At 35.3% G+C, this 13,755-nt stretch overlaps 1 protein-coding gene across 7 annotated transcripts in view; it reads right to left on the bottom strand.

Moving 5' to 3' along the window:
• RALYL (RALY RNA binding protein like) overlaps positions 1 to 13,755 on the bottom strand; it is a 228,607-nt gene that overhangs the window by 92,800 nt on the left and 122,052 nt on the right. For all 7 annotated transcript variants that reach the window (XM_060681914.2, XM_034422352.3, XM_060681915.2 and 4 more), the window contains one exon: positions 4,428 to 4,706. In XM_060681914.2, coding sequence (XP_060537897.1) covers positions 4,428 to 4,706 — 279 coding nt within the window. The remainder of the gene's footprint in view (positions 1 to 4,427; positions 4,707 to 13,755) is intronic.

The raw sequence follows: 13,755 nt of genomic DNA, 5'->3' as shown, positions 1-13,755 counted from the left end.
GAACCATGGCTATGAAGACTTTGGCGAGTTTTAGTTGATGCACCAATAGCAACTTTTTTTTTTAGTGGAAGGTTTTTAGTGACAGTCATTATTACACTGTTGAAGCTGGATTACTGTAACTTTGAAGCTGGACTACTGTAACATGTTATACTTGGAGCTGCCCTTGAAGACTACCTGAGAACATCATTTGATGAAAAATGCAGTGACTCATATCCTGATGGGTGAGGACTGCTGTAATAATATTATTGGAACTATACTTTTATTTTCAGTGAAATTCAATCAACATGGCTTAATACACATAAAACCATCTCTTCCATAGAGAAATTTGCCACCCCATTCAACTAATCATGCATTTTTTCTCTTGATAAATTGGGAAGGGGATGAACTCAAAAAGAGGTCTTTTCAAGGCTACCCCATCTCTGTAGAATATTTTTCTACAGTCCTACCTTTTCATAGAACAATGAAATTCTGGATCTTTAAGAGACCATTTGGAGCATTAGAGTTGCAGTGAATTATATATGCAGTAATTCTTTCTTTATATTTATGCTATGATGGTGCACTTTTTAATCAGTTTTATTTGGATGTTAGGTAAAGGTAAAGATACCCCTCACACAAATGTGTTAGTTGTTCCCGACTCTAGGGGGTGGTGCTCATCTCTATTTCAAAGCCGAAGAGCCAGCGCTGTCTGAAGTCATCTCTGTGGACATGTGGCCGGCATGACTAAATACCAAAGGTGCACGGAACGCTGTTACCTTCCCACCAAAGGTGGTCCCTATTTTTCTACTTGCATTTTTTACGTGCTGTTGAACTTCTAGGTTGGCAGAAGCTGGGACAAGTAATGAGAACTCACCCCATTACGAGGCACTAGGGATTTGAACCGCTGAACTGACAACTTTTCGATCGACAAGCTCAGCATCTTAGCCGCTGAGCCATCGCATCCCTTATTTGAATGTTACAGGACCAGAATTTCTAGAGCTAGGTGGAATAGATCAACAAACTACTAAATGAATAATCAATGGCTATAATGTCTCTGTTTTGTGAAAAGCATAAAACATCTTGGATTGTTTTTCTCACATTTTATAACCATGTTCTGCATTATCTAAAAAATAAAATATAAATACTTGGCCTTCTTGATGGAATGGAAACTGTTTTACATTAAAGGGTTATCTTTTAGAAATGAGAAAGAGTAGTCATAAAAGGTAACATCACTCATAGTCTAGAAGTCTGCATTTGCTGTGATTAATTCATTTGCCCTGAAGTTTACAAGCTCTGGAAGTTGAAATGTTACATATCGGTAAGTCACGACAAGCAGTGAGACTCAAAGAGATTTGATGGCCAAGGCATATGTGATGAAAAAGAAAAAAAAAGTCTCTCTTGCCAATTGCCACATTAATCTAATATACAACAGAGATATATAAACAGTCTGTTTTGTTAAAGACATTATTTATTGCCTATACCATATGTTGTATTGTTATTAGAGTTGTGATTTAAAAACCTCCTGGAGGGCTACACTACTTTCAAAGACAAGTAAGAGAGCATGTTGTCCAAAATAATTATCTGTGTCCACTAGTTTACTTCGAGCTATATGTCGCTGAGTGCCAGGAAATCTGTGCATTTTCTTGGTGGAGACAGTGTCTAATTTATATCTGAAGAGAGGCAGGGTTTTAATAATATTTATAGGGACTACACAGAATGGAAATTTATTTATCAAAGAAGCTGTATTTAGTCTTTTGTTATACCCACTAAACACAGACCCTTTTGTGAGATTTCTTAATCTTTGTTTAATCATTTGATTCTTCTACAAATTATTATGAATATATATGTTCATTTTATTTTTAATTGGAGTTATAGCTTGCTTTCATTCAGGAGCTCAAGACAGCATAGTCCTTCCTTCTATTTCTTTGCACAACAGTATCCCTTTGAGGTAGATTGGGGCTGAAAGTATGGCTAGCCTCAAGTTACCTAGTCAACTTCCATGGCCAAGAGTAGATTAATAGTAGAAAATACTGTTTATAGTCAATGGCCCTAGGTAGATTAGAACATGAGTCTTCTTTCCACACTTAATCCAACACCTTAACTATTATGCCATATTAGTTCCTCACACAGGAAGGAAGGAAGGAAGGAAGGAAGGAAGGAAGGAAGGAAGGAAGGAAGGAGGGAGGGAGGGAGGGAGGGAGGGAGGGAGGGAGGGAAGGAAGGAAGGAAGGGTTTTTTTGCTGACAAAAATGTAATAGTTGTTCAGCTCCAGAAGTCGATCAAATCTTGTTTGAATGGCTGTTTTATTTTCTTAAAAATAAACATAAACACAAATATGTTTGATTTCAGGATACAGACAAATTGACTCCATCAATCTTGTTCTTTTATTATTAAATCAAGTGACTAAATAACATTAGTTAATAACCTAAGTTCTTATTAAAAACTATTCAGCACAACTATTGGATGCAGTATTAATGCACCCAAAGAGCTATCTTCCAATAATTTTAATGGAAGACAGCAAATATAGACATATCATGGAAATAAATGCATATTCGTGGGGGGGGGGGACCCAACTCATGTGAGGGAAAGGAAAGAAAAAAGAGAATATGGGGAATTTCAGAAGAACAGAGTAAAAAATCAGCATTTTGAATAAGAACAATTAATTATAAACATGCCACTGAAACTTGATTTGTCAAAATCTCTGGAATGAATCCTACAGAATATTTTCACCCTTTATGGTGTATGATACAATTATCCTGCAAATTTTATCTTCAGGGTTATTGCTAGAAATTTTGCAAGATGTTGAAACCTTTTTCTGTTTTAATAAACCTTCATTGCAGAGGGTGGCCTCGGGCTACTGTTAAAATATTTTCTTCCTGAAACTGATGCTTGTTATTTATGGCTTATATTTTTAATAAACCACCCTGAGTCTTTTGAAGCAGAATAGAGATATATGAATGTGTGTTTATGTATGTATAGCAGAACAGCTGAGAACAAATGGCTTAAGCAAGGTGGCAGTAAATTTTTACAGGAGAAGAATGTCTAGTGCATGTTCATAATCTTTCTCCAGAAAATCTAATTGAACTATGTTGGCTTGTGTTTTTCTCCTATTTATTTTAAAGATTACTCCAAACAAGTTTCTATACATCTAAAGACAAATAACAAAACATATCTTATTAATTTCCATACAATACAGTCATTTCATAAAAATGATGGTTTCTGGGCAGTATACCAACTCACTAATGACTGTAGTACTTCAAAATTCCTCAATAACTTCTACAGGGCAGCAGACTGGATAAAGCTTTTTTTGAATCAACCTATTGCTGACCTTATGTCATTTTCTATAATTATACCATGCCTTATATATTATTTGCTAGCTACTAAATATACCCTTAAATATTAAGATGAAAGTTGTATCAGCAACTTATGTTAGGAAAGCCTATAATGAGCATGACTTCCAGTCTCCTGGTGCAGCTGTCAAAGGCCAAATTTGGTTATAATTAACAAGAAGCTCCTATCTGCACTTCAAAACACATCCTGAGCACTGTAATTTAATTACAGGTAGTTCTCGACTTACAACAGTTCATTTAGTGACCATTTGAAGTTAAAACAGCACTGAAAAAAGTGACTTATGTTGTTTTTCACACTTACAACCATTGCAGCATCCCTATGGTCACATGATCAACATTTAGATGCTTGGCAGCTGACTCATCTTTATGACGGTTGCAGTGTCCCGGGGTCATGTGATCACATTTTGTGACCTCCTGACAAGCGAAGTCGATGGGGAAGCCAGATTCATTTAACAACCATGTTACTAACTTAACAACTGCAGTGTTTCACTTAACAACTGTAGCAAGAAAGGTTGTAAAATGGGGCAAAGCTCACTTAATAAATGTTTCACTTAGCAGCAGAAATTTGGGGCTCATAAGTCGAGGAGTACCTATATATCTTAAAAGGCCAAAAGAGCTCCATTCTTTCACGATGCCATCGTTTAGAATTTCATGAATCAAACACAGCAAACATTAGACTCGCACTCTTCTTTTTTATAGACATAAGGAGTGTGGAAGTTTTCATTCCAATTACAGCAGTTACACTCGCTGTCGAAATCTTAACTATTGGTTTATGTTAAGTATGGCACATTAAAACAAGGTCATAATTCATGCTGAAGGGCTGACCTTTGGATTTGTATTTCTAAGAAATACTCACAGTTGAAAGTTCCCATGGTGTTCTTCCACAAGAGTTATACGCACATATCTATTTATGTAGTTCTAAACTTCCTTTATCATGTAAAGAATACTAAGTGCATTGTAATTTTTGCTCACTACTAGAATGCATACAAAATACAGTTAATTTAATTCACATGGATTTAGGCTGGATATAAAAGAAATGACTCTAGAAACTAAAAAGGTAAAAAAAAAATTGAACATATGAGGGGCCATGCAGACACTCACCCAATGGTTGTCCTGCAATGATCCTGGCATTTTCCCCTGCCACAGCAGCTCTTGCATGCCTCTCACTCATGTATTGTACAAATGCATAACCTTTGTGCACTGAACAGCCAACTATTTTTCCATACTTTGCAAAGATTGCTTCTATATCTCCTTTTTTGACAATGGCTGTATTAAGATTACCAATGAAGACTCTAGAGTTGATGGATTTGGGATCATTCTTATTGGTGACATTACTGGTCTGTGTTTTGCCGGTCATGGTTGACTCACTTGACTTCAGCCCTTGAAAAAAGATGACAAAGAATTTGATTTAGTTGCATAAAAACATGGCTAGATTAATGTAAGAATTATAACCTAATAAGGGGAATAATAATATTTAAATTAATATAAAGAAAAATTATGACGAAGTTATCATATAATGCTGATCAATATTAAGAAAAATGTAGAATTATTAAATACCCATTTTTAAATATTTTTATTTTTTATGAACTTGAAATGTATAAACCAACCTGCTAAAATCAGCACTTCAACAATATTCACTTATTTTAGATTGAATGTTCAGTCTCTGCTTATTAAATATTCATCTGCCTTCATCATGTAAAATAATAAAAGGTTTAGATACTACAGATATCACTTAATGATCACAGTGGTGATCAGCAATTCCATCGCTAAACAATATGATCATTAACATCACATGATGCAATGGATTTATGACCTCAACTTCCACCATGGTTAACCAAATCATGGTTTGGTTATGGTTAAGTGAGATATCACATTGACCACGATTTGCAATTTGTAATTTTATTGCCAGCTTATCTATTGACATGCTTGTGAGAAGCCAGCTGTGAAGATGCAAATTTGTACATGAATTTCAATCATGTGATGATAGGGGCATTGCAATGGTTGTAAGTGCAAAGAATGTTTGTAAAGTTACTTTTTCAGGACTGTTTTCAACAGTTGCTAAGCAGGGCATTCATTAAGTGAGAATGATTTATGGAAAACTATCTGTATTGATGAACTAAAAAGTAAGGCTAGTCTTGGAGCAAATCTGAACTATGATTCTTTACATAGTTCACCTGAATATGTTGTATTTTCCAATTAATATTATTGAGTAAATACTACTAATACTATAGATTACTCTAAAAAATTTAGATCATATTAAATACAAATGCTCTAATATTTCCATTGGTTTCCTCACATAATAGCTTTCAACATTAAATAAAGAAAAGTATTAGCAGTTGGAATAAATGCTCATTTTCATCAAATCGCAAAGCAGTCTCTTGTCTAGAGTTGAACCTGATTGAAGTCCTTGTAAATAAACAGATAAAAATGTACATGGTATGGCTACTCTGAGATGATGTGGTTTATCACAGACAAAGAGTCTATTTTTCAACTGTGATTTATCCTGAAATTAATATTCAGATAATACATTAACTATGGTGATCTCATTTTTATCATTTTATTTTTAAAAAAACTAGGAAAGATGTCATGTATTTTGTTTTAAGAAGCAGAAATGTCATGCGCAAGTAACCAGGAGCAGGAGCTGAGTTCAAAGCATTAAAAGTTAGTTACATGCTACCTATACATAAAAATCTGATCTACTAATGATCAAAATTGGCTCTATGTAAGAGTCAATGGAATTAGGTCTCTTGTGGCTGCGTAAGGATTCCAAACTGATGATGCATTTGACCCAGCCTTTGGGCTTTGCCTAGTCATCTCCTACAGAACAACTGTTACTTCTTAAGTTATTATCCTAAGATTGCTAAACACATTCTAATGATTAGAAAATACTTCTGAATACTTATGGATATATCAGTATATGATATTTTATTTTTTGTCATCTTCTTTCTTTCTTTCTTTCTTTCTTTCTTTCTTTCTTTCTTTCTTTCTTTCTTTCTTTCTTTCTTCCTTCCTTCCTTCCTTCCTTCCTTCCTTCCTTCCTTCCTTCCTTCCTATACATTAAGCTATATGCTAAGAATTAAAAAGACAATGACTCACTGATCCACCTGACATGGATCTACAGGAAGGACACTGGGATGTTATTTGGATTGGAGAAGTGTGGCCAAATGGTAGTAAAGAGAAGGTCTGATGGGGTGGAACTACCAGTGAATCACATAACAAACATACAGACTGGCTACAAGTATCTTGGTATTCTACAGTCACATGGAAATCATATGAGGTAAGGAAGGCAGGAACATTCAAGTACCTCCAAAGGATAGGACAGATCCTGAAGAACTAGCTCAATAAGAAGAACAAGAGTCACGCCATTACCACGTATGTACTGCCAGTCATCAGATACCCTGCTGGTATGAGTTGGACAAAGAAGGGCATAAGACTGCCAAAGCAAGACCCAGAAGTTCCTAGCGATTACTGAGGCTCCTAAGGTGGGAAAGTGGCTCCTAAGGTGGGAAACATATCCCAGGTGCAACATTAGAGTTCTCTGTCCAGAAATGTGTAGTGCTAGGAACAACTAAGATCCAATTCCAGTACTTTTCATAATCATTGATTATGGATGAATATCAGTGACAAGTCTCTCCAAAACTTTGTCAAAAACCCTGTAGAGATTATACCAGGCAAGTGCCAGGAATCAACAGTGATGCAAAGATACCAGAAAAAAAGTCATTTCATAGAGATGTGAAAAGACACAAAGGGTGGGTGAAATCTTCAACATCTTTTAAGTTAACGGTAAATTATCATGGGGCACAAATTCGCCAGCACCATCTTTTTACTTTGGAAGGATCATTTTCTTTTAAATCAGAAATTATATAGAACTATCAGGATAACATTTTCTGTTCTAACTGTTCCTGACAGTTTCCATTCCATAACCAAGGGAGAAAACACACTTGTTAACATGGTAGGCAGGGCAATAATCCAAACCTTGAGGAAAATTTAAAAATGGGAAAAAAAAGATAAATTCCAAAAATAAATTGTAGTATCCTCAGCATACACAAATAAGCACAAAGCAAAATGTTATAAAAGAAACATTAAAAGAGAACTTCTTACTTCTTAAATATTGGCTTGATTCAGATTAAGTAGAAAAACTGAATGCTGGAGGGCCATATGAAACTCTTTGTGGCCTCCACTGACTTATCTTCATCCAGAATAAATTCTAAAAATTGGTTCACATTCAGGAACATTTAAGCAGCCTTAAGAAATGTACAGCATAATTCTACAAACTTCCACTGACGTATAAGTCTTGTTGAATTAAATGGAGCTTATTTGAAGATAGATATGATTTCAGTTTAACATAAATAAGTGAACCATATACAATTCAAGTTTTTATATACTATCAAAAACTGAAGATAATCGTTGATTTAAATCTTCCAGTGTTATGACTCATACAGATTAGGGATTTATAGAGTATTTTCTTTGTTTTATGTCAAAACAATGTCACATTTTAAATTCAGTGTCTTTTATGAAGGCTTCAACAAATATTAATAGGATTCTGTGTTATAAGCAAGCATTAGAATAGCGAAGTGCGGAGGGTATTAATCAGAAAGAAAAGAATTTATCCAATGGTTATTTTCATATTATTAAAATATGCCTTGTAGAAATTTGGTAAAGTAAGAAAAATATTGATGTTTGCGTAATTAAAATTCAATTGACTGCAATTTGATTGCCTTTGATGTGAAAAAATAATCTCTGTTGTTTAAATTTCTATATAAGAAAAGTTAAGAATTTCCCTAGCAATAAATAACAAAAAAACTTACGTACTACTTTTCAACCTGGAGTTACTGTTTTACCTATAGAATCAGCAATAAAAAATGTGTTTGTGATACATATAATCCTTACAGTATTAGATTTGTGCATACACAATTGATCTTTATTGCAATGATAACTATTTGTAACATTTGACTTCAGAAATTCAGAAAATTCCCAGGCTATTGGAACAAGTAAAAATAAGTAAGATAGATGTCATAAACACCTCTTCTTCCTTGATTCCAAGCATTTCAAGTATGCAAAGCATATTGTAGATAGTACATATGGACCTAATTTACATAAGAGTTTAACTATATTATGGTTTGTTTATTTTTAGTTCATTGCACTTACAATCCCACCCATTGTGGTATCTCCAATGTGGCATGTTTAAAGAAATCATTTATTAATAAGTAAACATAATCATTGTCTTCTTTTCTAGTTTGTAACTTGGCCTATAGAGATCTGGATAAGCAAATGAAAAGAAATAGAAAACCTAGTTTTTTGCTTCTCTCTGTTAATTATCTGGAACATGCAGTCCAGACAGGGTGTTGTCATTATAGATGAACACTTAATTATTTCTCTCCATTAATTTTTATTGAAGGCCAGATACCCTTATTTGATCTCTGCATCTCAGATAGTGGATTGATAGAATAATTCAAACAAACCTATGCCAATTTCAGTATGCTGAATTACTGGCAGTAAATTTCAACTGAAAACAAGGTTTTCCCAGTTTCCTTCAACAAGACTTGACAACAAATGGAATAAGGTTACAGATTGCTTTCACTGTAGAAATGGGTTTGGCTCAACTTGCTAAGACAGAGCTTTTTTCAGTTTTTTACTTTTACTTTTATGGACAAAGAAGCAATTTGCTTTCCTGAAAGCTAAGAAATGTGCAAGTAGCCAGGATAAGACTCCCAGGTCCGGAACACAATATTATTTGGCACCAGCCTATCTATTAAAGATCCTACACTTGCTTTTTATTGTAATTTCTTTCTGGATCATTGGCCTTCCTTTGCTACAGAATCTGAAATGGCTAAGTTGATACGAATATGTGAGTAAGTAATTGGGGGAAAAGCTTTGGAAATGCCTAGCTCTCGCTGATGGCTTCTATGTCTTTCACTAGCTATTTGTCTAACTATGACTTAAAGATACCATGGTGTTGTTGAATTATGTTCCAAAAATATCACATTCATTTAAGAACTTTGGTAGTGCATATGGAAAAATACTATGATAGCTTTTTAGTTATCTGGCTGCGCCTTTTGGCCCTTGCCAATGACTGATTTATGGTTTCCATGCATAATTTCAGTGTGCACATTAAGTCACTTAACAATTAACTATCTGACCTAATTTCACCTCAGCTAAAATGAGATCAAGATGTGACCTAGTAAAAATGGCTGAAATAAAAGAAGGCAACCTCATTCAGCTTTGAAAAAGTAATGTATATTATTACAGATGCCTTAGAAAGTTTGCATAGTTATTGTTGTTTCAAATTGGTTTTCTGAGTATTAATATCTAAAGTAAAAATTACCCAGGTCAGTTTATTTTACTTATTTACCATTTATATGCCAAAAGAGACACTTTCTTCGACACAACTATGGAAAATACAAAACCAAGTGTGAATTCAAACACAAGTGCAGCAGTCTAAATTTGCTTAAACCACATATAAGCAGTTCAAAGAGACAGCAAGAAATGAACATTGATACTGAATTGTCCTTGAATATAACAGTTCTCTCAACAAACATCTGCGGCAATTGCTTCTGATCACTCTCTTTCAGAATGCTTTCCAATGAAGCCTTTTTCTGTACCCAATTACCCTACTGTATTCATGGAATTTTACAAGATGTTTTCCTTTTTTAGCCTTCAACTATTTTTCTTCCACTTTTTCAATCACCCCCCCCCCTCAGGCATCTGGGGTATGGCATGCATTTCCTAATTGGAGTCCAAAACTAGTATACATGAGAAAACGGAAAAGCACAAGCTAGTCTGTGTTTGGTTACACATAATCAGAAAGAAACTGATCACACCAGAGAATGCAAATGGCAATGCCAAAACTGGAAAAGTGAAAGGACTCATCTGCTCTGATAAGACCTAATTGATACCCAAACTGCTTTTGTCTCATTTAAACACTGCCCCCCCCAAAAAAAAGAGGGACTAAAATTAAAAACCTGTGTGGTCCTGTCTGTTATCAGAACCTGGAACCAATGTCTATGTACCCCATTATAGTCACCAGGGAGACACGAAAAACATTTGAAGCTCATTTGAAAGAGAAGGAAGCATAATTTCTGAAGATAGCATCAGGATCATGAAGAGTACCAAAAGATGGAACATTTTTTTTAAAACAATGAAGTCTCTTAAAGTACCAAAATCCTCAACTGGATTCCCTAGTCTTCTATGATAGATTTGGGTTTGGGGGGAATGGAAATTGGTGGATATTCTGATTCCAGAGATTTCTTGGTTTATGTAAAATTTGTATATATGTATATATGTGTGCTTTTCACACAAAATGAAGTGTCCATGTATGTAATGAATTCACATAGATTTTTTTTACTTGCAGGAGAATTCTTTGCTCCATTAATTCATAGGAAATTAGCTTCAACTTTCATTCATAATTTAAAGGCTGGGAAACAATATTGTCAGTGCATTCAGAAAGAATGATCTCAAATGTGCATTAAGTATTAAGTGTCAAACTGAGAGTTAATGTGACTGATTATTTAGTTTTACAGCTAAAATCATGGTTCTGCTTTTATGCTTATGCTCTAGGACATAAATTATAAGTATGGTGACCATATTTTCTTGGAAAATAATAAAAGGATAAACCATAAAAAGGAGCAAATCTGAAGTAGTTCATAAGGATAGAAAATTTTAATTGTTTATATGTTTATAATTTATTATAAAGTTTTTGAAAAGAGACTGAATATTTTAGGAGGCAGCAGAATGTTATTTAAAACAGATAACTCTACAGTTGATTTTGTTTATGTTTATTTGTCATGACTAATTGAAAAGGTCTGATCACTTAGTTCAAATGAAATATTGCTGAATTTTCTCTCCACTGAGCCACAAATGTCAGTCTCCAGTGTCTTTTTAGGAAGCTTTTTTGATTATCACAAATAAAATTCTAATTAAAAAAGAATAAAATCATTCCATTATTCATTATTTTAAAATATCCAATGAGTTTATACTTGCTGATTTTAAAAGAAACTAGTCTACTTGTCTTTGTTCATGGACTAATGACAAAGAATTAAATCAAGGAAGCATGAATGGTATTTGATTTAATAAGTGCACAGAGGTAGAGAAGAGCCTAGTATTTTGTAAGCTGCAAAACAAGAGCAGCAAAGATGAGTAGAATAATCATCCAAGAATAATCCTCTAAGTATTAATGGAATGCTTAGCAGCATAAAAGATTTAATTTCTGAAATTGGTAAGTGGGTGCATTTCAATTTGTTTGAAATGTCTGGCATCGACAGTTGCTTCCAACACTCTTTTTTTCTAACTTCACAACATCTGGCAAATGTTAGTTATAATCAAGAGTAAGCTTCTCTGAAGAACATCTGCAATCAGCACATAATCAATTCAGTGAAAACATCGTCACTTGCACATAATGCAATTCAAGTGAGTTTCAGGATGAGAAGTAAGGGGAAGTACCAACGCTATTAGGCATGGACGAAGTCAGCATATCAATGTTGCCATGTTACTGTTTTAAATTGGGAGCTCATGCCTTCACTATCTCAAACATAAAGCTAGATGTTGACCTTATTAAAGAATCCTGTTTTCTATTGAGCAAAATGTGCTTCTAGTAAGCTCAGAACAGACATGAAGGCAACAACTTTTTCCTAGAATTAGCCTGGCCTTATTTTCTCATTTTTCATTAGCCAGCATATAATAAATAATATGCTATTTCCGAACTTGACACATACAATTGTGTCTAAAAATTCTTAATGCTATATGATTCTAATCAATTTTGAAGTCACCAACACTAAGATAGATATTTATATTTTTATTAAGGGGAACTCTCAAATATTAATAAGCCATAAACATTAACCATGACACCAATCAGGAAAATAGTGTATAAAGACACTACATTAGTGCATATTGCATTGTTCATATTGCTACAAGCATGTGGGCAAAATCAGAGCCAAAGCGAGCAACTGGGCATATAGGACCAGAGATCTCTCATAAATCCATATAAGATGCAAATAAGTTATCTATTAACACCATGCTATTGTTGGAATCAGGTTGAAGTATGTTTATAATATGGGGTTGTCAATTACAGACATATTTATCTCCCAAGATGTACCTACCGCCTTAGTAGTTGAATAGTAGTAGTAGTAATAGTAATAATAATAATAATAATAATAATAATAATAATAATAATAATAATTTTATTTCTATACCGCCCTTCTCCCGAAGGACTCAGCCTGATTAAAAACACAAAGACAGACAAAATTTAAAAATTATTAAAATTATTAAATAATTGGCTCAATTATAAAACCCCCAAATTTAAAACCAATTAAAATCTTTACATTGATAGCCTAGCCTGGTGGAACAACAAGGTTTTGAGGGCACAGCGAAATACACGGAGGTTGGAGATCTTACGCATTTCTGGGGGCAGTTCATTCCAAAGGGCAGGGGCTCCCACAGAGAAGGCCCTCCCCCTGGGTGTCGCCAGCCAACATAATTTGGCCGATGGCACCCTGAGGAGACCTTCTCTGTGGGAGTGGACTGGCCGGTGGGAGGCTACTGGTGGCAGAAGACGGTCTCGAAGGTACCCAGGTCCAATGCCATGGAGCACTTTAAAGGTGGTAACCAACACCTTGAATTGCACCCGGAAGACCACTGGGAGCCAGTGCAGCTCGCGCAGGAGGGGTGTCACGTGAGTGCAACGAGTTCGCCCATAACCACCCACGCGGCCGCATTCTGCACCAGTTGGAGCCTCCGGCTGCTTTTCAAGGGGAGCCCCATGTAGAGAGCATTACAGTAGTCCAGTCGGGAGGTGACAAGGGTGTGAGTGACCGTGCACAAGGCATCGCGATCCAGAAAGGGCTGCAACTGGCGAATCAGGCGAACCTGATAGAAAGCCCCCCTGACCACGGCCGATTAGATGATTAGGGAGCTGGAGGCTAAAACATACGTAGAACAGTTGCAGGAATTTGGTTTGCCTAGTTTAGTGAAAAGGACTAGGGAAGACATGATAGCAGTCTTCCAATATTTGAGGGGCTGCCACAAAGAAGAGGGGGAGGGGGAATCAACTATTTTCCAAAGCACCAGAAGGAAAAACAAGAAACTAATCAAGGAGAGAAACAACTTAGAAGTAAGGAGAATTTTCCTAACAATAAGACAATTTAACCAGTGGAACTTCAGAGGTTCCTTCAGAAGTTGTGGAGGCTTTTAAGAAGAGACTAGACAGCCAGTCAAAGTCCCTTCCAAGTCTATTATTCTGTTGGTTATCATGGCCAAAATAGTAGTAAGCAGTGGTATCTCAGTGAAGGAAGGTGAGCATTTAGCAAGGAAGGGAGATGGGTGGTTAATGGTTCTTCCAAAAGGACTGCTACTGATATTCAAATATTGAATGACAGTGACTATGCCCAGGTGTGGCTGTTATACAGCTACTTCCAACCACAGCATTGCTGATAAG

This window comes from Pantherophis guttatus, chromosome 3, assembly GCF_059756535.1.
Source record: "Pantherophis guttatus breed Tessera chromosome 3, ASM5975653v1, whole genome shotgun sequence".
NCBI lineage: Eukaryota > Metazoa > Chordata > Lepidosauria > Squamata > Colubridae > Pantherophis > Pantherophis guttatus.
The sequence above is the reverse complement of the archived record's forward strand: the minus strand, read 5'-3'. Positions and strand labels throughout refer to the sequence as shown.